The sequence below is a fragment of the Rissa tridactyla genome, chromosome 7 (assembly GCF_028500815.1).
Source record: "Rissa tridactyla isolate bRisTri1 chromosome 7, bRisTri1.patW.cur.20221130, whole genome shotgun sequence".
Classification (NCBI taxonomy): domain Eukaryota; kingdom Metazoa; phylum Chordata; class Aves; order Charadriiformes; family Laridae; genus Rissa; species Rissa tridactyla.
In genome coordinates, this window is record NC_071472.1 from 775,584 (window position 1) to 798,652 (window position 23,069).

The 23,069-nt window shown below is 54.4% G+C and overlaps 1 protein-coding gene across 1 annotated transcript; it reads left to right on the forward strand.

Moving 5' to 3' along the window:
• Positions 1–8,228: 8,228 nt before the first annotated feature.
• On the forward strand, positions 8,229–20,643 carry CYTIP (cytohesin 1 interacting protein). The gene is made up of 8 exons (XM_054209727.1): positions 8,229–9,630; positions 12,581–12,630; positions 12,954–13,008; positions 15,668–15,770; positions 15,902–15,995; positions 16,154–16,223; positions 19,211–19,277; positions 19,783–20,643. The coding sequence occupies exons 1-8, from the start codon at positions 9,466–9,468 to the stop codon at positions 20,250–20,252; spliced, it is 1,074 nt and encodes a 357-aa protein (XP_054065702.1). The 5' UTR covers positions 8,229–9,465; the 3' UTR covers positions 20,253–20,643.
• The last annotated feature ends 2,426 nt before the right edge of the window (positions 20,644–23,069 follow it).

Below are 23,069 nucleotides of genomic sequence, written 5' to 3' on the forward strand. Positions count from 1 at the left end.
GCACTGGGACTCGTTAGTGAAAACTTGATCAGTTGCTGTACAAAATGCGAGATGACCAAGGGGTGCCATTAGCTTCTCTTACACAACTTTGAAAACATGTGATTTTTTTTTTGCCTAAAATGGAGGCATTCTCCATGGGGAGAGTGGTCAGAATGCTCTCTAGGAGTTTTTCTTCCATTTCTTCTTACGCGGCGGTGGCTGTTCAGGCTGGGTTTTTTCTCTTTGCCCCCCTGGAGCCTCTGAAAATCGTTGAACCACCCTGGGAAGGCCCCCCCTGGTGCCGGGGGCTGTGCGGGGGGACGCTCTGCGCAGCCGGGCGCTGCTGGGACTCACAGCTCCCGCTCCGGGAGCGCTCTACATCTCCCACACACATCCGTGGCCTCAGCCCTTGGGCGCCGGTTGCCCCCTCGCTTCTCGCTTAGCTCGGTACTTTTTGCACCTTTTTTTCTTTTCGGCTGTTGAGAGGTAGATGTGCGTTTCAGCAGAGCAGAGTCAGAGGTGACTGAGCCAAGGGGCTGATGCTGTTGTACTGGGCTTTACCGTGTCTGTAAACTTTGCTCCTTTAAAAAAACAAACAACCCCCCCTTGTTTTAGTGACCTTTTCCCTCAATGTATGTTCGTCCCGTTCAAATTGAAGAACAGAGGTTATACTGGGCCTGGTTTTAGGGTGGCTTAGGTTTCTTCAGAGGTTACTAAAAGTTCCTGCTAATCTTCGCTTACAGCACAACTTCTTCAGCTCTTAGAAATTCTCAAGCTCAAGGATGCTCAAGACCGGTCACCGCATTTAGCCTCTCCTAATCCATGCTTCTAGTTTGGGGGAGTTACTGATCTTTATTTTTTTTTAAATTCACTTCTAATAACAACCGAAAGCTTAATGGATGGAATGTGAACTGAAAGGGAAAGTTAATTAACATTTTCTCTAGCATCTTTTTTTTTTTCCCCCTGAACTGCTCCCCCCAAATACCCTTGAGAAATTCAAACTGTAATCTCTTTTGCACTTTCCTATTTTTATAGTAATTTGCACTTAACCATGATTGTTCCCTCGTGTAACCCTATGAATCCTATCATGGTTTAGTTATCGTTATGCCACTTCTTGAAGGGAACACGTTCAGGAATTGCAAATAAATTTGTTTAGAAACATGGCTAGTCCCTACAGCAGGCTGAACGCTGAAGAGAGCGAGGTCCCGACCTGCCTGGGTCTCCTGTGCCCGTCGATGGGCTTGGGGGTGTCCCCAGCGCACCCTTGCTGATGGGCGGGCAGATGTCGTGTTTCTCCTTGCTGCCGGGAAGGGTGCTTTACGAGCGGCCTCCCCGCCGCAGGGGCGCGTTCCGCCGCGGGACCGCTGTCTATGGCGGGTCGCCGTCAGTGTGGGGGCGGGTGGGGAGATGGTCTGTGGCGTTGGCCGCCGTCTGCGGGTGCTCGAGCGCGTCTTGGTGTAGCGGTGCGTGGTGGTGGAGGTTATGGCGCAGGCCTTCCCGCCGAGGCTCCGTGGCCGGCGTGCGGAGCCCGGGGGTCGCTCTCCGCTGGGGGTGGGAGGGCTCTCGCCCTGGCGGGGACCATCCCTGCGTGCTGTGGTACCCCCGGCCCCCGCGGAGCTTCTGGGGAAGGACAGCCCTCTTCGGTTTTAACAGGCAGCACAATTTATGAATGTACGGGAAAACAAGCATTAAGAGGTACGCTATATTTCTACAGAATACAAGAAACGTGCAATAAGTTGTAACCAAAGGCTCTGAATGTATTTTTGGCATAAATAGACTGAATGTATTTTGAATGTAGCTATTACATTTGTGTCTAAATCTGCTGTGGTGTTCAGTTCCAAAAGAGAAATGTGTAGTGTTTTGTCAGTCTACAAACCGGTTTCTGAGTTGTCTGTTTTTTAAAGAAGCATTAATATTTTATCTGGAAGTACTGTAATATTTTAGAACTTAGGATAGCAGTACAATGCTAAAATTGAACCTTCATATTGTGGAATACCTTATCTAGTGTACACTGCGGCAAGTTATTTTTAAAACTATTGCTAAAGTTATTGCTTGATATTGCAGTTGCCCCTGGATGTAAATAATTTGTTTAAATGTTGTATTTTGTATGCATATTTTACATACCAGTATACTTTCGGAAAAATGTGGCGAGTTTAATAAATTAAGCACACTCTGCCATTGTGTTCCCGTGAAGTGTAAAACTATTGTTTTAATGTTCGTTTTGTGAGGGGGAAAGGGTTGTGGGCTGTTTCGGGTAACTTGTAGCCATTGGGGGTTTCAGACACGATCCAAAGCTCTTGGGCCGACGATGCCCCCAGCCCCTCGCCCGCGGTGGCCGCAGCGTGCTGGGCAGGGGGACGCCACACGGGCTGGGGGCTCTGGGACTCGCAGAGGCCGGGGAAGGGCAACCTCCTGCTGGCCACCACTTCCTCAGCCTCCATCGCTGCTCCTGGATGGTGTGCTGCCAAATGGGGAGTAAGTTGTGTCTGGGGGTACATCCCCCCTGCTTTCGGGCTCTGGTGCTGCTGGGGTGCGTGCAGCGATGCCGTGTCTTGCACGTGCCCTTCCTGGTGTGTAGCAGACATGGTGATGCAGGAAACATCCAGCCTCTGCTCGCGGCTGTGGTGAACCCTTGCTCTAGTCAAGGAGAGCAGCTGGTAAGCACCGGAGCTGAACCGGAGCGTTCTCGCGCCCTCCTGCCTCCCTGTCCGGGAAACGGCCGCTTCTCCCATGCTGGAGAGACACCGTCCTGAGCGAGGGGTTGAGTCTCGTAGGAGCAGAGCCTGTTCTCCGCCTTAGCACCTCGTCTCGCACCTCTGCTGATGTGAACTCCGGCTGAGCTGCCTTTCGCAGAACTCCCTGGGTCCCACTCTTCCACCTCCTTAGGTTTTCAGGGGTGTAAACCCGAGGGAGACCCGCTCACAGACAGGAGTTTGATTCTGAAGTCTTTGCTTGCTTGAAAATCCCCGCAGCGTAACCATAGCCTGGGGATTTGAGTCAGGCTTTGTTCAAGTTTAAGGCATGTCAAAATGAAATCCATCACACGACTACCCAAGAGTATTGAGTTTTTCATGACTTTTGAAGGATACTGTGGGCTTTTATTTTTTTCTTAAGAAGGCCACTTCTTATTGGCCTACAATTGGCCTATTGTAGACAATTACTTGTGAGTTCGGTCCTTCTGCAGCGGTCAGTGGGATCGCAGGCGCGCTCTCGCTTTTGGTGACTGCATGTTTCAAGGCAGTTTTAGTTACCAGGTCCGGTGCTGGCTGTGAAGTGCGGGCTCTGGTTGCTGTACGGCCAGAGGTGGCTCTGGAGCGGGTCCCAGCCAAACAGCGGCAGCCCATGGCCCGTCTGCGAGCCTTGGCTGCCATCCCCTGGCCAGCGCCGGGCCGGTGGCCATCGCCTGGAGAACAGAACGCCGCTCCCTGGGAGACCCTGTTGCCCGCAGGCGAGCAGCTCGTCCCTGTGGCCAGGTGGGTGCTGCCCTTCGCGGGTACTGTCCCCGTCCCCTCTGCGCCAGCGCGGCAGCCGGCTGGGCGCTTGGCACGCCGGCAAAGTGCCACGGGCTGCCCGGTGGGGAGAGGTGTGGAGAGAAACTGCTCGCTGGAGAGTTTGGCTCAAAAAGAGAAAGGGCTAATTCTGCTTTTTCTTGTTATTAGGTAAACTGAGTCCACAGGAGTCATCGGTACGAACCTGGTCGCAAAGGAGAGCCCTGGCCCAGGCTGCCCAGAGAGGTGTGGAGTCTCCTGCTCTGCAGAGATCCCAAACCCGCCTGGACGCGTTCCTGCCCGACGGCTCTGGGGGACCCTGCTCTGGCAGGGGCTGGGACCGGGTGACCTCCAGGGGTCCCTGCCGACCCCGGACGCTCTGGGATTCTGTGAGCAGAGCCAGCTCACCAGTCCCTGAAGGTACGGGCTCGTGTCCCAGAGAGGACGACTCCTTGGTAAGGTGAGTGTGGGCAGAAGCCCTGCAGGCGTCTCGGCCTTGGAAGAATGGATGCTTCGGAAGCAGGTGGCTTTGCGTGAGCTCTGCTCCTAGGGAAGTTTGCTGTCATTTTCTGTGCATGTTAGAGGTGGTTAGCAGGGAATTGAAACCTTGCTGAGGCAGGAACCGCTGCTGCTGTGTCGGTAAGGACACCCCTCCCCGGCAGCGCTGGAGCTGCTGGTTCCTGTCTCTGCTCAGCGTGCGCGAGCTGAATTCGTAGGAACGGCAAAGTAGAAACTGCTGTACCTTAGCCTATGGCGCAGAAAGGCTTTGTTTCATAACGGAAGTGGTTTAAAGCTTTCTGTGACTTCTCTAAGCGGCTGAAGGGGGGTGTACGCGCGTGCGCTGATCAGTATGAAGAGGCTGCATGTGTGCGCAGAGGAGAGACGCGCCCAGGACCTCGCTGCCTGGGGGATGCACCCGTCAGTGCACAGCACAGGGAAAGGCACGTCCCCTGCGCAGACTGGGCATTTCGGAAAGCTGTAGCACCTTGTTTTCTTTCAAATATTTTATTAATTCTTTCCTGGGCCTGCTGGACTGCAGGAACTTAGGAAGCGTTCACGAGAGCACAGGAAATGTGTAGGTAGTTCATAAAGAACACAAAAAGGAGGAGAAAATATGAAAAATATGCGATCTCTAGTCAATAGGCTGCGGCGTTATTATGCTGCAGAGGCAGGATCTCTTCCCCTTTCATTAAGTGATTGATCCCCTCTTGATTATTTGGTATCAATTTAATTGCACTCTGTCATTGCGCAGGCATCCTGTGGCTGCAGCAGCCCGGGTGCTGGGACACCAGTTTAGAATCACGGAATTGCCTGGGCTGGAAGGGACCTTTCAGGTCACCCTGCCTCGCAGGCTGAGGACTGGCCTTTCTTTGGAGGCTGAGAGCAAGGGACTGTTTTTTAAGCTTCTGTCAGTTTAATATGAAAGAATTTACTTTAGATACTGCTGTCCTTAATACCCGCGTGAGAACAGGATCCGGTATATGACTAGAGTCTGGGCTCAAAGTAAATGCAAAGGAAGCGGAAAGAAGCTGAGATTTTTCACTGCAGTATCTTTATAGGGTGGTTTGGGTTTTTTTTTTTCTTTTCTTTGCAAATGACTTCCCAGAGCATTGCTGTGGACTTTGTGTTTGTTCATAATACTTTCCTAAGCCCACGTTCCAGACCGGGCATGTGCCCTACAAATGCATTGTTCTCCTGTTTCCCGCTGAGCCTTTCGCTAAAGCGCGGGAGGGAGCCCGCTCCCTGGGGGATTTGCTTCGAGCTGCTCCTGCCGGGGACGTTCGCTGGAACTCCGGGAGCCGGGAAAACCCTCCTGAGAAGCACGGCTGTTTCTCAGCACTGCCCTGACTGGGGCTCCTGCCTTTGCTGGTGGGAAATGGATTTCCAGTGAGTCAGGGAACAAATCACAGGGGTGAAAATCGATGTGCCGCCGTCTCGGGCCTTCTCCTGGGCGAAGGGACCAGTGCGCTGGGAGCAGCGAGCGGGGGAACAGGTAGAGCCACGCCGTTTGCGGTGGCCGTGGCTCAGACCAGCAACGGGCTTCGGGCTGAAGGAGATTTAGGTGATTTGTCTCGCTCTCCTCTGGGCTGGACTGCAATAGCTGGGAAGCCGCGGCTTACAGAACCGCGCTATGCAGGCATTCGATCTGGCTGGTGTCTTGGCACTGGCAAAACTATCGAAAGTTTATATGAAATTGATACTCAGGTGAGTTTTCATAGCGTGGGGGCAAATGTTATACTAAAACCTACTTTCTTTTAAACCTTGTGAGGTTATTTTGAAGAACAAATAGGACGAAGACAGATGAGAATTTTCTTTTAAAGAGACGGAAATACAAATGGGATGCCACCGGAGAGGGGTACGGCAGTTTTCTAACAGTCTCCTGTTACGCCCAGGCAGGTGTTTGCTCGTGTGTCCGTGCAGCTGAGTGGCCGCCCCGCGGCGGGGGGCAGAGCTGGGGGTGCTCACACACAGACACGCGCTCGGCTGTGTTCTGCAGAAACGTGCTCATCTCCACACCGCGCTGATACGACGGAGGGGTTTGGCGGATGTTTTTTCCCCTCCAACATTTATTTTCCTTAAATGTACTACGGAGTCCTTGGTATGTATTTGTTTAAAAACAAACTGTACAGATACCGGTGTATTTCTGGATTGCTGCTCATGTTTCATTCATTGTAAAACACCTTTCTGATTTCAGTGGTGAGTTAAATGGGGGCTGGAAATTCACTGGCTGTAAGAGAGTCCCCAGGGTTATTGCTTGGGTTCACTATCTTGCACTTCTGCAAGTGTTTGAAAATCTAATATAAAATCACAGGAACTAAGGTTACGGAGAGGTTAGGAATCTAAACTTTCAGGACAATTCCAACCCTCAGCAAGAGGCTTGTTGTTCAAGACTTCTTCAAAATCAGCCCTATGCTTCGTATCTTGGCATTCTGAAAAATTTATGTTTTGATGAGGAAAGCGGAGGAGAGCACAGGGGACAGAGCAGCAGCTATGCTGAGCCATGTACGGGGCGATACTCATTTGGGTACTAAACCGTTATTCTGAGTCATCGCATGGCTTACCAGCTGCTTGTCAGATGGAAAAGTTGGTAGCGCACAGGACTAGCTGCTTAAAATAGCTCATGTGGTTTGTCTACACGGTAAAGTGTGACAATACAAAACCTTATTCAAAAAATACATAGAGATTTTGTGTTTTGAAATCACACAGTGGATTTCATCACATCCTCGAGGAGGGTTTGAGCACTCTCATAAAACGAGCCTGTATCACAACGTATGAAGTTTTTCAGATTAGACCAACTCACGGGAAGATCCTCATGTTGCCTTGTCAGCAAGATCACAGAAGACCCCTGTTGTCTTTTCATTAAATGCAAATCCATTCTAAAGTCTGTGGCTGTCCGTCCAATTATTTTGATGCAAAATCATTCCCTTAATGTCACAACAGTTTGGGTTTCCTTTCAAAACCACTATAAATTTGTAGTTTAAAGAAGCTGTAGGAAGAATAGAAATGGACAGAACAGAGCCTGAAGGTCTTCAAGGACGCGCAGGGTCTGATCGTGCCCGGGAAAGCCCAGCCTATGGAGATAGCGATGCCGAGAAAGCAGCAAGCCCCGTTTGACAGATAACGGTGCAATCAAGCAGCGGCTACTCATCATGAACGAGTGATCCCCAAGGTGTCCCAGGGCTGTGGTCCTTCAGAATGGTGCTGTGCCCTGAATCCTGGGCTGAGGGCGGTGGGGATGAGCAGAGCCAACAGTGCTCCGTTACGGACCGGCGCTGCTCCTGGGACATGCTGGAGAGGCTGGGACCTCCTCTCGTGTGCAGCAGGGAGTCCCTCTGCAGACAGCGGTGATGGAGGTAATTTTGGGAATTGGGGTGCCTGCAAAGAGCCAGGGAGCTCTGGGACTGGAGGGTCAGAGGCGGGGATCGGCCAAGGACCCGATCCCCACAGAGGAGCAAAGGAGCAGCTCTCTGGGGTCTGAGGATGGAAGATGAGGATTTTCTGCTTTCCCTCCACAAACCACAGGAGGAGAGGAGAGCCCTGCCAATGCGTTTGCTCTGCTCTTGCCTTTCCCGACAGCCCTCCCCGGGACGGGGGCCGTAGCGTGGAGGAACCATGGCCCGGTGTCTGCCCAGAACGCGCCAGCGCTGTGGGCAGGTTGGGAGAGACCAGGGGGATGAGAAGATGATGTGTTCGTAGCGCCGCGTTGCTGGTCTGCCAACAGTACAGCGTGTTGGAGGGGTTTGAAGTGCCAGACAATACCTGGCAGCGCTGCTCGGCACCCCTGTCCCTGCACGTGCTTTGCTCGGGAGCTTAGCGCTGAGCGGGACCGGGCTGAAGAGCCGCAGCGGCTCGGCATCGGTGATGGGCAGCCCCGAGGGCAGCGCTGGGGCACGCTCCTGCTCTGCCTCTCCAGGGGGCTGTGAACGCCTCCTCTGCCACCCTCCCGGGGGGCACGGGGCTGCCCCTCGCCCCCGCGCAGAGCCAGCGCCGTGCCGGGGAGGAGGCTGGAGGGAGCATCCCTTCTGGTCTCCCGCGACGCGCCTGAGCCATGGGTCTGGCGTCGGGGCGGCCGTGGGTGGGCGCGCGGGGCACGGGGTGCCCGGCTGGGACCGGGGCACGGGGCAGCGCTGCGAGGGGACACGGGGTGCCGTGGCCGCGCTGTTTGCTCTGGTGGGACATCTTGTTTGTTGCTCCTCTCTGCTTGTTTGGAGATGAGTCAGTCGGTTTCAGAAACGTAAAAGAGGGTTGCCTGAGGAACTGAAATGCACTTTGTTTGTTTTCAAAGGCACTTGGTAGGGTGATTGGGAGCAGGAAAAGGGGAAGAGGCTTTGAGTCACTGCGGTCCCCGTGTTACTCAGCTTTAGTAAGCGAGCAGATGCCATCCCTGAGATACGGCTTGCTTTTCTCAGGAAAAAGGAGAGAGATTTCCCCCATCGTACATTGCTTTGTTAACTTTTTGTTTCTGACCGAGCACCATGGAGATGAGACCTGAGCTGTGAGCTGTGAGCAGGGTCGGTGCCACCCCTTAGCCCAGAGGCGTTCCCCCTGGACCTGTCTCATTCCGCTTCTCAGAGGTGAAGGACGAAGGACGGACGTCTAAAATCGTCCCTGCTGTGCTGCTGTGACATGCAACACACATCTGTCCCGGTCTGTCAGCTGGGAGAGGCGCGGGGACCACAAACCTTCCCCCAGGTGTGTGCCCAGGTGTTCTCTGACAGGGTATTTCTCTGCTGCAAGCTGCAGGTTTCCCGGGGGATGAGGCTTTGCCATGGGGATGTCCCAGCCCTGCAGCAATCCAGGGGACCGGGGGGAGCCCTGGAGCGCGGGGAGCCCCGCGGCACCGGGAATTCCTCTGCTCGGGCAATGCTGAGGCAGCCCCTCCTGCCCCTGCCTTCAGCCCCGCGCCTGCACCAGCGCGCCCCAGCCCCGCGCTGCTGCGTGCGGCACCGCTCCCGTCCAGAGCGCAGCCCTCTGCTGCGGGCACCGCTCTGCCCTCGCTCCGCGGCGTCTGCGGCTCCTGCTCCCGGCTCCCGCTCCCCCCCGGCCTGGGCATCACACCGACACCCGTCCCCAGGGAAAGCGTTCTTCTCCCGGCTTTGCCAAGTGGTAATTTGAGCGATGCGAGGGATGCTGAGCAAGCGAGGGAAGGGACAAGCTGAAGTTAGGGGAGTATCTGAAGGAAGTAGTGCTTTAGGGACAGACTGTTGCAGAGAGAAGCAGCTGTTCAGTGAGAACTGTTGTGTGCAGGAACGGAAAAAAAATAAGCAGATTTCTTTACTTGCCAAGCCTAATTCTTAACTCTCTTATGAGCACAACACATACCGAGGGCCCCGGTGAGCTGCTAGAAGAGATTTATGCGACGTGCACCTAAACCACAGCTCACGTGGCCGGCTTTCCGGCCCCGTACTTGTTGATGGCGTGGGGGGCGATGGCGTTTTAGTTTCCTCAGCGCTGCGGCAGCGTTGAGCAATGCCGTGTTGAACGCCCTTGCACCGACATGGCTCTGAGGAGGCTCATCCAGCAGAACCACAACGCCAACTTTGTGGGCTTCGGCGCCGGCCCGGCCAGCGCGGCTGCTGGGGAGCCGGCCGTGCCGATGGACAGCAGGAGGATCCAGCACCTGGCCAACACGGTGGGGACGCTGCCCCGCAGCCGCAAGCAGGTACGCAGGCGCTGCGGGGGGCTGGCGGCTCGCTGCCGGTGTCTGCAGGGGTAAGGGGAACCTGCCGAGTGTTCCCGAGTCACCGCACAGGTCCTCTGCGGCTCCGGCTTCAGGGTGCTGGAAGGATTACCGCCATTTTTGGGGTGGCAGTGAAATCTTTGGAGCACTGGCAGTGAGGGAAGCTCCGCAGGGGAGTGAGCGAAGAGGGGTTCTGCCTGCGGGGGCTCGGGCGCATGAAGAGCTGCTGCAGCCGAGGTCCTGCCCCGGCTGCGCTGCTTCTCCATCCGCAGCAGCGCTGCGGCTCCGAAGAGGCTCCAGCTGTCTGCGTGTTCCTTTAAACTTGCACTTACTTCAGCACAGCGGCCTGGCTGGGCTGGCCCTTCTGCAGTGCTGACAGAGGGCACCCACCGTGAGTTATTTCCATCCGGATTTTGGAACATTTTGCCACAGCTGTTGGGGCTGGTTGGGCTGTCCCTCTCGCCTGGGCTTTTCCCCCACAACAGCACATTTCTGCTGGTTCCAACTGCGTTCCCACAAACGTCTCTCTTGCTCTTGCTGTAAACTGCCAGCCGAGCGATTCCAGCGTTGGGCTCTTTGTCCAGCATGAAGAAGCCTAAATAGAAAATGTCTGAGGCACGTTATAACCTGAAGGCGTTATCAGAAAACTGGTACATAATATCTGTGCGCTTAAGGCTTTGCTTTGTTCAGGAACAGCAACACACTTAATCCTTTTCTTTGCCCGAGTGTGGGGAGATAAAGGAAAGCCGGAGCCGGGCTGATCTTGGGACAGTGGCTGCTGGGTGGCACCCAGCGCCCACGGCTGCGATGGAGCAGCTTTGTGTGGCCGGTGCTGGGGAGGCTGATGGCTGCGGCTGCAAGGTGGCCACGGCTGCTAATGATGAATTACAGCACGGGGTGCGCTGGCCATCGGCTCTTTGCCTGGTCTGCGGGTCCTGCTTACCCCCGGGGGCTCTCCCACCTCTCCCTTCTCTCCCCCGGCAAATGCACGCTCATAAAGCAGGGTGTTTCTGTGGGCGGCCACGCTGCGGCTTCATTTTATACTGCTGAAGCCTGAGACATTTGGCTATATTGATTACAAACTTTTCAATGATAATATAATTCCTTATTCACGGGTCATTTTTATGGGAAGAATCAGTGTTCAACACCGATCCTGGCTTTTTCCAGGCATCTCTTCGGCACAGGTCTCCCTAGGCTGAAGCAGGGATCCTGGATGCTCGTTGCCATGATCATACGTGCATCGGCTCGGAAACACTATGCAGCTGCCACGACAAACTGCAGAGATAACTGTCTGCAGTTACCTTAATTTAGATGCTCTTTCTGCCATTTCTGACCAGGCATCAAGTTTATAAATGCCCACAGATTTTTAGGGGAAAGGTACAAAAGAAAGGTGAGGTCCTAGCATAACAGAGGTGTGATTTGAGCTATAGAGAATAGTTACAGCCTAAATGGGAATGACGGCAATCCCTGGACTTCAAAATCTTGGAGCCTCACCCCTTTCAGCTGCGGGAGCGATGCTTTGGTGCTGTGTGCCCGTCAGCCCCTCGTCCTTGCAGGAGCGCACAGGTGCCCCGAGGACCGAGCAGCGCAGCCCAGCCCAGCCGGTGGCACGGGGCAGCCGCATGCCGAGCCCCGCTGGCCCCTGTTCCTGGCACCGCACCCCTAAAAGAAGGAATATTCCTTGTCTTATTTGAAAACACAGGGCTGCCATGTAGGGATGTTGTTCTTTTTTTAATTATGCAAAATAAGAGAAGAGAGTTGTGGGCTTGGAAGGACCAGTGAGAGGTCCATCTCCGATGCTCTATCGGATGCAGGCTTTTTCTTGAATGGTCATTCCTCTTGTCTTTCCCATTTCTACTGTCCTCAGAAATTGCACCTCCAGCAGCTTGGGGAAGAGTTCTCTGCTCCGAGCACTTTTGCCATCAGAAAATTTTTCTGGGGATAAAACCTGAATTTTTCCACTTCTTCTCGTGCTTTTTCACAGCAGCCCCTATCACCCTAAACAGGGTCTTCCAACTGGCATTGCCACAGGGGTCTCCCAGCCGAGGTACTGCTGGTTCCAGACCTCTCTCCCCCCCGAAGCAGGTGTTGGTGAGTTTCTGAAAGCTAATCGGGAAGATGTCAAATTATCACCCCTCTGCAAAAAAAAGACTCACGTTTCTGCATTTTATATTGCCTGGTGGTAGCTCAGCTCTCGGTTTTAACTCGTTGCAGGGAAGACTGGATAGCCGGCCTGTGGCCGATTTTTTTTCTAATAAAGCTGGAATGAGTTACTGCATTACCATCTCCCACCAAGGATGCCCAGACGTATTCTGGAGGTGAACAACTGAACCAATATTACGATGTGCCGAGTACTTGTGGGTTTTTTTATTTTGGAAATACTCAATTTTATATTTAAAAGTTTTGTGAAAATGAAAGAGCTGATGTATAACCAGTTTTCCAGGGCTTAATTTCCAACATAATAAAAATAAACGTGAATTCCTTCAACAACCACCTCTTGCAGATTACTGCCATCCTTCACACCAGAATGTGTTGCGGTTGGGACTCTGTCCTGCAGTAATGCCAGTTTAATGTCTTCCACGGGTGTGAAATTCCTCTCTAACTCACTTGGGAAGGAAGCGTAGTGGGGAGGAAGGTTTCTTGGGCAGGAGGGAGCACCTTTTCCAAGCTCTGCAGGCAGCGGTTGCCGTCAGCAGCTAGCAGGGGGCTCTGGAGGTGGTGACGAGTTGGCTGGTGTCCTGGACCTTACTGCATTTCCTCTTGTTCTGAAAGTTCAAGTTCTCGTTTGGCGGAGGGAGAGGCTGCCTGGGTGCAGGCTGGCGGTGGGATGCCACCAGCTGTTTTAGTTTTTCTCCAAACTGCTGATTTTAGCCGTGTACCTCAAAGAACCGTGAACCCACTGACCCTTTTCCACTCCAATTTCTGGTTGCAGCTTGCCTTGACCAGATCCAGCTCTTTGGGCGACTCTTCAAGGCCACAAAGGTATGAAGACATTCTTCTGTAATCACTGTTATTTACTTATTCTGCATGAACCGTGTGTCCTGGGAGTCTTCCCATGTAGCAGCCCCAGTGGGATACGGGTGCAAGGCAGAGAGTGGCACCCAACACCTGGGACGTGCAGCGGCAACGGTGACGTTTAGTTTGGGCAAAGGAAGAGCAGGCACCAGTGCTGCAAGGGAAGGTGTGCTGCCACCCCGCACAGGGAGGGACAGTGGCCGGGACACGATCCCTTCGATTCGAAATACGGAGTGCACGAAACGTGGCACCCCGACATTCGTATGGAATTCTGTGTGTTCTTCTTGCAGGCACCTCGTTGCTATATTAAAAGAAGATAAAGAGACTTTTGGGTTTGAAATCCAGGTAAGAATTAAACGACAAGTCGATTCATTTAGAGATAAAATATGGTGCAGTCTCTTAAGTGTCACATCCTCAAAATGAGGTGACGACAGCATAGAGCAGACAGGGATCTGCCAGCTCCTCGTGAAACTCAAAGAGCTCACAGTCGTGACACAGACACAAGAGGCATTTCCAAGGATTTCTTCATAGCGAAGGTCACAGATGAGAATTTCTGGCCTTCTCACAAGTCACAGAGTTGAATGCAGGAGGAACCTCATCCAAATCCAGCAAAGCAGCAATGGCAGTGCCTTCTTACCTCCATAAGTGAATATTTTTTGGGAGAAATGTGTATGAGAATATTTTTGTATAAAAAGAGAGAGATCAATAAACTCTCTCTCCAAAGAATACCTTACACCAGGCGTTTTGCTACTTCCTTTGACATATATAGAGACATACGTATTTTTGAAGTAGATCTATAGTATTGACATGTATTTTAGTAAATAAAGCATGACCTTAATGACTTTAATGACTAAATCATAGAGGAAGAAATTCTGTTAGATGTGGAAGTCAGTAAATCTTCAAGTAGGAAAACCAGAATCTTATCAGGAGTACTGCTAATGGGAGATTTTTGTTCTGTAGTTTGGTTTTTTTTGTTCAAAAGGTAGCTTTTAGATCAGTAGGCCTGCTAAAATCCCAGTTATCAATAACAAAATAATCCCAGGAATAAAGGGATGCCGTTTTGGGGGCAGCGGGCTGTGGCGGTACCGCAGAGCTCCGCCTGTGCGTGCCAGACCTCCCTCCTCGCCCCGTTCCGATTACCGTGGCAGCAGGGCATCTTCAAAGAGCTTGCCTATATCTGTGCATAAAGGGAAAATAGTATTTTCAGTGAAATTAGTGTATTAGGAAAAGCTTAACTTTCTCAAATTTGGTTGTGTGACTAATGAGCGGGTAAGCGTTCAGCTCTTCAACAGTGGAGAGCTTTCAGAAGGAAAGATAATTGAGTCAATTATCGGGCTTTTGTGTAAATTGTCAGGGCAGATTTTCATTATATGTGACATTCTGATTAAAAATAATTGTTCTTGGCACATTTTCTTACTGAATGTACATTCAGCGAGAGCGCTTCACTAGAAAGTCCGGGCTACAGAAAGGCAGCATCTGTCTGATGCTAAGGATAAGCCATTATTTAGAAGCTGTAATTTCATTACTACAAGTTAAATTTAGACAAACCAGAGTAAGATGATGTGAAACTCTGGGTCTTCCATCTGCAGGGAGCTCATGAGAACTGCAGCGATGGCGGAATGCCAGACCTTCTCACATGTTACCGCTTCTTCTCCCACTTCCCACTGGCGGAGCGGAGCCGGGGGGCGAGACGGATGCTGTGCGGCTCCCGGAGTCCCTGGGTGTTTGTAGAGCAGACGCTCTGGTAGCACGTCTCTGCCCTCACTGCAGCCACCTAAAAGCTAGGTGTCCTCTCCAAAACCACAGCCCAGTCCTCCTCCACAGTCCGTGAGGAGGAGAAGTACGGGAGAGGGAGGTCCACCCTCCTGGTTGGAGTGCTTCTCTTGGGGCCATCAGTCATACCCTGGAGATGTCCGCCGTTGTCGGTGGCTCTGGTGGGGACGTTGAGACACCTCTGTCCAGATGGCTCCAGTTAGGTGTGATGAATCCCATCCTGCTTGTCCAGCTCTTGTTGCTCAAGCTGGCCCAGTCTTTCAGGTTGTAGGTGAGACCTACCACTCTGAAATAGGTCAAAAAAAAAAAAAAAGGGCATGTGTAGCCTGCAGTGGCATGTCCTCCGAGACCCTCAGGTTTCACGTGGTGCTCTTAGTTTAGCCAGAAGTTTTACTGTTGACCTACTGTTGGCTGAAATCCCTGTATTGGTGTGATTTGGCCAGGTAAGCCCTGGACTCACCTGGACTTCATCCCTGTTTGTTCCACACTGGCTGAGAAAATGGAGAATCTAACATGTCTTCTTATATCTGGGTTAGATGTGTCATGGGTTTTCAGGAAGTTTAGCTTCAGTCTTAAATTTTGGTAGGAAGATGTGGCTAAATACCGATATTTGCATGTAACCGAGAAGACATTTCCTGTCGTTGCAAGATCTGGTCAGGTTGCGTCGCCTACTTTTGCATTTTTCTAAATACGTGTCAGCACTGATCACCACATGATGGATTTATACTTAGAATTACTTAATGTGCATTTAAATGTGTAAGTCAAGAATAAAAAGCACTTTCTAGGGGGTGTGGGGACGTGAGTGGATAATGAGTCTGAGAGACCAAAAGAGCAAAAGTAGGTTCAACTCTCCTGGCTCTTCAGTTCTGATTGTGAACCGACCTCTCTGGCAGCACCCTCCAGCGCAGGACAATCCAGAAGGCAGCCTGCATCCCTGTCTGCTGACAGCTGTTCTCGGCTGAAGTTACCGCATTTTTGATAATGAACAACCAACTTGCTGTAAAATTAGTTTTCGCAAAAAACAACGTACAGGCAGGTGTCTGCTGGTCTCTGTCATGAGAATGCGATGTCTCATTATTAGGTTATAACATTTTGGTGTTCTCACGTGTGTGATAATACACCCGGCTCATCACAGCCTTCTCATTTAAAAAAAATGTGCAAAAAGACTATTCATTTTTAAATTGTTTTCATGGCTTTAGTATCGTTAACGCTGTCCCTTCGGTATTTACAGACTATTAGATTTCCGCACCAAAATGATTACTCCCTGGAGGTATGCACTTGCGTCTGCAAAATTCAAGAAGAAAGTCCTGCCCATCTTTCTGGCCTTCAAATTGGTAACTATTTGTGGTTTTTTCCTGCTGTGGGTGGCCTTATTTTGCTTTTCTCTGGATTAGTTTCATTGCAGAGCACGTGGACGGTGTGCGTGTGCTGCAGATGCTCATTTTCGCCTCTGTCTCTCCACCAGGCGATATCCTCGCCAGCATCAACGGCGTCAACACTGATGGTTTTAGTCACAAGCAAATAGTAGACTTGATAAAGTCTTCAGGGAACTATCTAAGGTAGGCCCCCCCCTTCAAATGGGTTTTAGCTCAGCAGTCCCTCCGCAGGAAGCCCCGAGGGCTCCTGGTGCTGCCCTGCAGCCCGTGCTGGCCCGGGGGCTCTGGCAGCGCTCGTCGCTCCTCGCCCCGCGGGTGCCAGCGTCGCCTGCTCTTTACAGGTTAGAGACCATCAACGGGGCCATGTTTCTGCGGAAAATGGAGCTGGAGACCAAGCTGCAGTTGCTGAAGGTAATATAATTAATTAGTTAATCTGTTGTTGAATGCAGAGGGCTGTTGTGGAGCCCCTGCTGACGGGGGTGGGGGGTGTCCTTGGGGCTGGGTGTCCCGGCAGGGGCAGACACCCGTGTGACCCCCACTGCCAGCACCCCCAGCCGCGGTCCCTGTAATATTTGCTGTGTGTTTTTTTGGTAATGTTTCCCCCACAATAGTTTCTGTAACTCACTGAGCATTTCCCTTGTCTCTGTCGCGGCTGTGCCCAGCGGGTAGGCAACCTCCCCTGCAAGAGCACAACCGCGTATTTTAACGCACTCTATATTTAGCAAAAAGGGAAGCTGAGGCTCGTTAGGGCCGGCACGCTGACGACACCTCTGACGTGTAGAACTTCTGTTGCCCAGCGGGGCTGGGAGCCGGTTTTTGGGTGCCGGTGGCCCGGTGAGCCTCTCCGCTCGCCCCGCTGCAGCCGCAGTGCCACAGGCACCGCAAGGGCTTTCCGCAGCTGGGACTCCATTGACCTCAGTGAGGAGTTTTTCCTTATGGCAACTCTGTGCCAAAACCTCCGCGCAGGAGTATGGTACTTTAAACAGTGCGTTAAAAATGAATCTGGCTAGAATAAACCTCATGCCAAATGGGTGAGGCTTGCCAGGGCTGAGCAGCGGGGCAGGGTTTGCCGTATGTGCCATTGCCTGTAAAATATAACCCCTGCCACGGGGGTGATTTCATGTTTAGTATTTAGCACGTTTAAAGCAATGTTTATTTAATTTGGTTTGTGCTGCGTTTGTAAGAGCTCGGCACAGGGAGCTGCAGTTTGCTGCGTGCCGCTGGTGCTGCAGGTGCTTAAGGGTGGCCGTGGGCTGGGGGGGAGGAAAGGAGGGGACCCCCCACCCTTGGCCGGGCTGCAGCCGGGGGTGCCGAGGGCAGTGTGGGATCTGCCTTGGTCACCGTCACTCCAGCCTAGGAGATGGGCGAGGAGGTCAGGGCGAGACCTCCGTGGGCTCGGTTTCCCCTCCAAGGCTCGTTAGACTGATGGGGGCTGTGGAGGAGGCTTTTGGAAACAGCTGAGATGGTTTTAGGCATTGCCCCCCCACAGCTGGCTGTTATTTTCTCTCTGGAGGAGGTAAAACCGCCCGCCGGGCTGTGGGGGGCTCTCGGGTGGTGGGACGAGCCGGCAGAGCCGAGCCCGGGGGTGCTCCCTGTGGGGCTGGGGCTGGGGCTGGGACAAACCCCTGCGCGCCCGGCGTGGTCCGGCGGGGCGGGAGGCGTTGGGAGTGCTGGGGCCACGCGTGGAGCTGTGTGTGACCGTGTCCCCGCTGCCCGAGGCTGGCGGGAGCCGGGGCGGTGGTCGGGGATGCTGAGACTGCCCGGCCGGATGGCGAGAGCAGGCAGGGCGAGAAACGAGCCAGACCCCAGAGGCAGAGAGCTCATTGCTGTGCTAATGGGAACGCTTCAGCAGGATGCGCCCGTCCTGGCCACGGTCAGGGCTCCCTGGCAAGCCATTCCGTCTCGTTCCTTAGAAATCTGGATGAAATAACTGGTAAAGATACCAGAAATGGGACATCACTCCCCCTTCTCCCCCCCACCCCTTTCTAGGGAAATTATAAGGCCCAAATCTCAAAATCTGCTGTGAAATGTTCTGTTTCAAAAGGGGAGTTTTTCGATAACAGCTGTTTCCCAGAAGTGCCAAACCCCTGTGACAAGCGTGGGTACCGGGTAAAAGATGGGTGTGTGCCCGATGCTGCGCTCTCACGCCAGCGTGGCTGCAGCGCAGAGAACCTGACTCTGTTTGTAACAGTCTCTGGTGCCTCGCTGTGTTTGTCACCGTCGCGGGTCCCTTACTGAAGGGTGTGCTCGGTCACCGCAAACCCCTGTGACAGCAGCGCCCCGGTGCCGTGCCCGCGAGCGCTCAGCATCCCGTGTTTGGCATGCGGCTGCACACGCATGTCCTGCCCTGGTGTCACAGCCCACGCGGGGGACGGCGGCTGGGACATGGACCCTTCCCCGCCACCACCGCCGTGCCGGTGGGACGGGTACCCAGCCACGAGCAGGTACCCGCGCCCTGCGCCAGCCCTCTGCCACAGCATGTCCAAATGCACTAGGAAGGGATTTCCCAAGAAGGGAAAAGGCTGGTTTCCTGGTGCCCTCATAAATGGCTTCTGCTCGGTAGGTTGAGGGACCCCAGGCAGACCCTCTGTGCCACCCCCTCCTGCGGCTGGGGGCTGCCCGGCCTCTGCGGGGGGCTGGGGGCTCGCTGGGTGTCCCAGTGCGTCCCATAGGGCATCCTGCAGCGGACCACGGTCTTCAGTTTGTGAGTGATTGTTCCGAAATGGGGAAAAGAGAAACAATGTGAATGCAATAGCAGGATTGCCCACGCGAGCTTGGTCTGGCCAGCCCGGGTTTGCCAGCCCGTCCGGCTGCGTGCCCAAGGAGCACCGGGTCCACGCAGGTTACTGGGGAAGTGCCTACTGCCGCCGCCTCCAGCTGCAGGTCCACCTGCGTTTTGGTCTTCTTGCTTTGAATCAGGTTTATTTGCTATCTCAAAAGCTGATGTGCAACAGAGGGGAAGAAAATTGTTGCTCCTGGTTGGCACGGGGTTGGAACGTGTTGGCACCCTGGAGGTTGTCAGGCCAGCTAGCGCAGACGAGAGCCATGCCATGCTGCGCCACCGGAGCCCGGAGGAGGAGCGGGGTGCCCGTTCCCGGCCGGCGGCTCCAGGGGTGCGGGGGGCTGGTGTCTGTCCCGTGGGCTGGAGGCGAGCAGCACCGTCGCCAGGCTTCTGCTTCTCACATCAGAGGCGTACAGCACCTCAGCCCCAGCCCCCAGGGCACGGCTGGGCTTGTGCTTTCTGGAAGAACTTTGCCAAACTCCGGGGAAACTGTCTCAGTGAGAAGGTACGAGCGCTTCCTGTAGGCGACCTGTACTTTCTAGATACTCTGTTTTCTCTACAAGTGTTTTGTGCTTCTGCGAAAGCGCGTGGTGACGGAGCCCTTTTCTCCCCACAGCAAACGCTGCAGCAGAAGTGGGTGGAGCTGCGCTGCCTGCTCTCCCAGGAACGGCGCTTGCTGCACGGTACGTCCTCCTTTCCGGGTCGGAAACCGCAGCGCTGCCGAGTCCTCCTGCGGAAACGCGCTCCGATCAGCGAAGAGCAATTCTCTAATCTGATTTTCATTTGCTTTCCTTTTCCACTGTTAACGAAGGCATGGGGCTGGCCCTGGGAAAGTGTTTTTTTTCCGGGAGTAATGAGTTTGGACGCTGCTTGACTGATGCAGAGCAAAGGCTCTTTTGCATGAGTTCTAGGAAAGGGGTTGATGTAGGTTGCAAAGTTTTTCCCCACCTTTATTTTGGACTTAGCAGGGGCGGGATCCGTTTGGTTGGTTTTTTAATGGGTTGCCCAGGGAGCAGCTTTGATTCTGCGTGTGGGGGGAGGCAGGGGCAGAGAGCACCCTGCGGCCGGGAAGCCGCTCCCCAGGAGGGAACGGGGATGCTGAGATGCCGGGCACGATGTCCCCTGCGCCACCGGGGCATGGGCATCCTGGAGCCGCGAATAACGCTCCTCCTCGCCTTCTGCTTGCAGGGGAGGTGAACGACAACGCTCTGCTGGGCGCACTGGAGCTGGAGGAGTCCGGCTTGCTCGGTGGCTGCGACGCGCCGGGACCCCTCTTTCCGAGGAAGCCTCGCTTCTCCAGCGAGAGCAGCTCCCGCAGCCGGCTGAGCTCCATGACTCTGGACAGCGAGGACAGCTTCTACCAGAGCGGCGCCTTCGAGGATTCCGCAGCAGAGAGCCTGAGCCGCCAGTCCAGCGTGGACGACGACTGCTTCTTCCCGCGGGATGTGGAGGGTGCTGCCGGGAGGTCGTCCCTGCGCAGGAACCGCAGCATCAGCCTGGCCAGCAGCGGGTCCATGTCCCCGCTCTGGGAGGGCGGCAGCAGCAGTAGTTTTGGGACCCTCCCGCGGAAAAGCAGGCGACCCAGTGTCCGAAAGCACCTTTTGAAATTCATTCCAGGCCTTCACCGGGCGGTGGAAGAGGAAGAAAGTCGGGTGTGACATGGCACGCGTCATCCGCAGTGGCTGGGTCTCTGCGCGGGGGACGGCTGCGTGGGCTGGGACCGAGGGCAGCAGCTCGCCCAGGAGCACGCGGTGGGTGAAACGCGGTGGCACGGCCTGTTTCCTCTCCTCACGCAACCTCACAACAGGACTGATGGTATTTAAAATGCTCTGGGGTTTTTTAATTATTTTAATTTTCAATCAGAGCACACCGTGGACCTCTTCATTAACGTGAAAAATGACTAACTCTGAAATGTGAAGAACCTTTGCAGGACTTCCTCAGCGTACTTTAGTGTTAATAACAGTTTTTAATTGAAGGCAAAATTGATAGCTATTTATTTCCTGTTACCGAAGTCATAGTCTCACAAAGGTCTTTAATAAAAGTGCTTCTACTAAAACCAGTGACAGAGTCCCGTTAGAGAGAGGATGGAGCCCGGAGCGTACGGCAGAGAGAGACCCCCCCATGGGCAGCAGCGTTTTGAGATGAGGGGCAGAGGTTTGCCCGTGGTTTGCGGTGGGGGATTTAGGTGGGTGTGCAGGAGTGGGCCAGGGGCCCACTTGCCAGCTCCACCGGCACGTACGTGGCCATCGGGACCCGCACTGGCCACTTGACTGCGGGACTGGCCATCAGGACCTGCACCAGCCGTTTGACTGTGGGGGTGCCCACGCCGGCCTGTGCAGGGCCATTGCCCTGAGACGCGGCCACCGCTCGAGGACGTGCGTGCTCGATACGTGTGTCGGAACAGAAAGGGCGAACTCCACCATCCGCTTCCCAGTCTCCAACGCAGGGATGGGTTCCCCTGGTCCGCCGTGCTGCCAGCGCCCACAGATTTACAAAGTGACTCGATGACATTTAAGGTCCCTTCCAACCCAAACCATTCTATGATTCGATGAACACTGGCTGCCGTCGCATCCCTTAGCAGCCGTTGTATAAGCCCTGTGAAAACCTGGTTTATCAGCTGTGATGCGGCCAGCTGCAATCTCTGCCCCATGTCCCGCCACTGCCCCGTGTCCCGCCAAACCTCTCTCCTTGGCGGGGATTTGGAGCAGAGAGGACCCTCCCGAGCACGCCGGCAGACCCCGGCTTTTCTGCGGTGCCCGTGCCTGTGCGCTGGCTGCCCCGAGCAGCTGGGGGCGTGCGGGGCCGGGTGCCCGATCACCGTGCACCCCCGTCTTGGAGGCGAGGGGTGCGGCGGGGGCACCTGTGGCAGTGGGCGAGGGGGCAAACAGGCTGGAGGCCCGCAGCAAGAGCGCTCCCCGGGGACAGGGGCTCGGAGTGTGGGTCTGCTGGGCGTGGGGGGAGGCAAGGGGACGGCAGCTGCCATAGGGAAGGAGCGGGCGGGGGGTCTCTCCGTGTCCCCCGTTTCCCAGCGCGGCTCCACGGGCTCTTCTCGGCAGTGCCGGCCAGGAACGGTGTGCTCTGCACGGTGACAGCTCGGCAAGAGTCCCTGGCACACGGGGTCTCACAGCTCCCCCGGAGGGCACGGTGCTGGCCGGAATTTTACTAGATTTGAGAAAATACTCGTCCACTTACAATGATGTAACTATAGCTCGGATTGATTTGAACCTCTCTGAGGCGAGAGAAGTAAAGGCAGAGGATTGTCCCGCAGGGGCGAGCAGGATTGTCCCGCGCCTGGACGCGGTGGCAGGTGACGCTCTGGGGACATCTGGGAGGGCTGTGCCGGGACCGGGTCCCTCTGTGCGCCCGGGGGGGCAGGAGGTGCCCCTCGGCTGGTGTTCCCGCCGCCCGTCTGCTGGGAGATCCTGACCTGTTCACATTTCTGCAGGAGCAGAGGCTTCGGGCAGGCAGATTGACTTGATGGTTTATGTGAAGGGATTTAATAAATACGGGCATAGATGTGAAGGAAAAGAGAAATTTTATTTCCCCTCTCAGGCGACGCAGGAATAGGCTGTTTGTTCAGCCCAAGCAACATAATTATGTTTTTCAAATAGAATTGGAAGAATTTTAAACATAATTTAAACACCTTGCGTGACTCATTCGTCTCTTGCCCCAGCTGCCATGCGGTTGTTTACCATCCAGGTCCTGCTGGGGCAGGATTTCCTGGTCTTTTCAGAAACCTCAGGCTAAACCCAATAGCTTCCCTCCGAGATGAACTCCAAAAGAAAGCAGCCTGTTCCCAACACTTCTCTAATGAATGAACAGCATTAACGAACAGCATCTAGGGCAGCAGAATCTGTCCTGGCGTCTGTAATTTCTCTTAAAAGGATTAAGTAGATGGTGATACGGCAAGTCTCTGGGAGAGCTGGGGGGCGACCAGGAGAGCAGCTCGCGAGGTTTTTGTGTGTGGGAGCGAAGTTCTGTGCACGCTGCCGACCCCAGCACCCGCAGCTCAGCCCCGAGCCCCTCTGCCAGCGGCTCCCCCCGCCCGGGGGTGGGCTCCGCTCCGGCCCCTCAGCCCGCGCTGGGGCGTCGCAGGCGCCGCTCTGGGCTCTGCGCCTCATGGAGAGACGCCCGTTCTTTTGCCTGTGATTTGCTGTCTCAAGGTAGAGTTTTACTTTTCTTTGCCAAAAACACCAGCTGAAAGGAGGAAAAAAAAAGAAAGTAGAGATTATTTCTCTTTGGACAAACTGTGGAGGTAAAGGCAGGTATATGGGGGTCCGACAGCGACTGCGGGCACAGCAGCCAGGAGATGTGGTGGCGGGTGTCCTAGTGCCCCACGGAGCACAAAGACCCGCACAGAGAGGGGCCTTAACCTCCGCCAGTTGCAGGCAGGACACCGGGCTGCGGTGCCAGGCTGTCACCCAGGGCAGAGCCGTCCCCATCGCCGCAGAAACGTGGGGACGTTTCCAGCCACC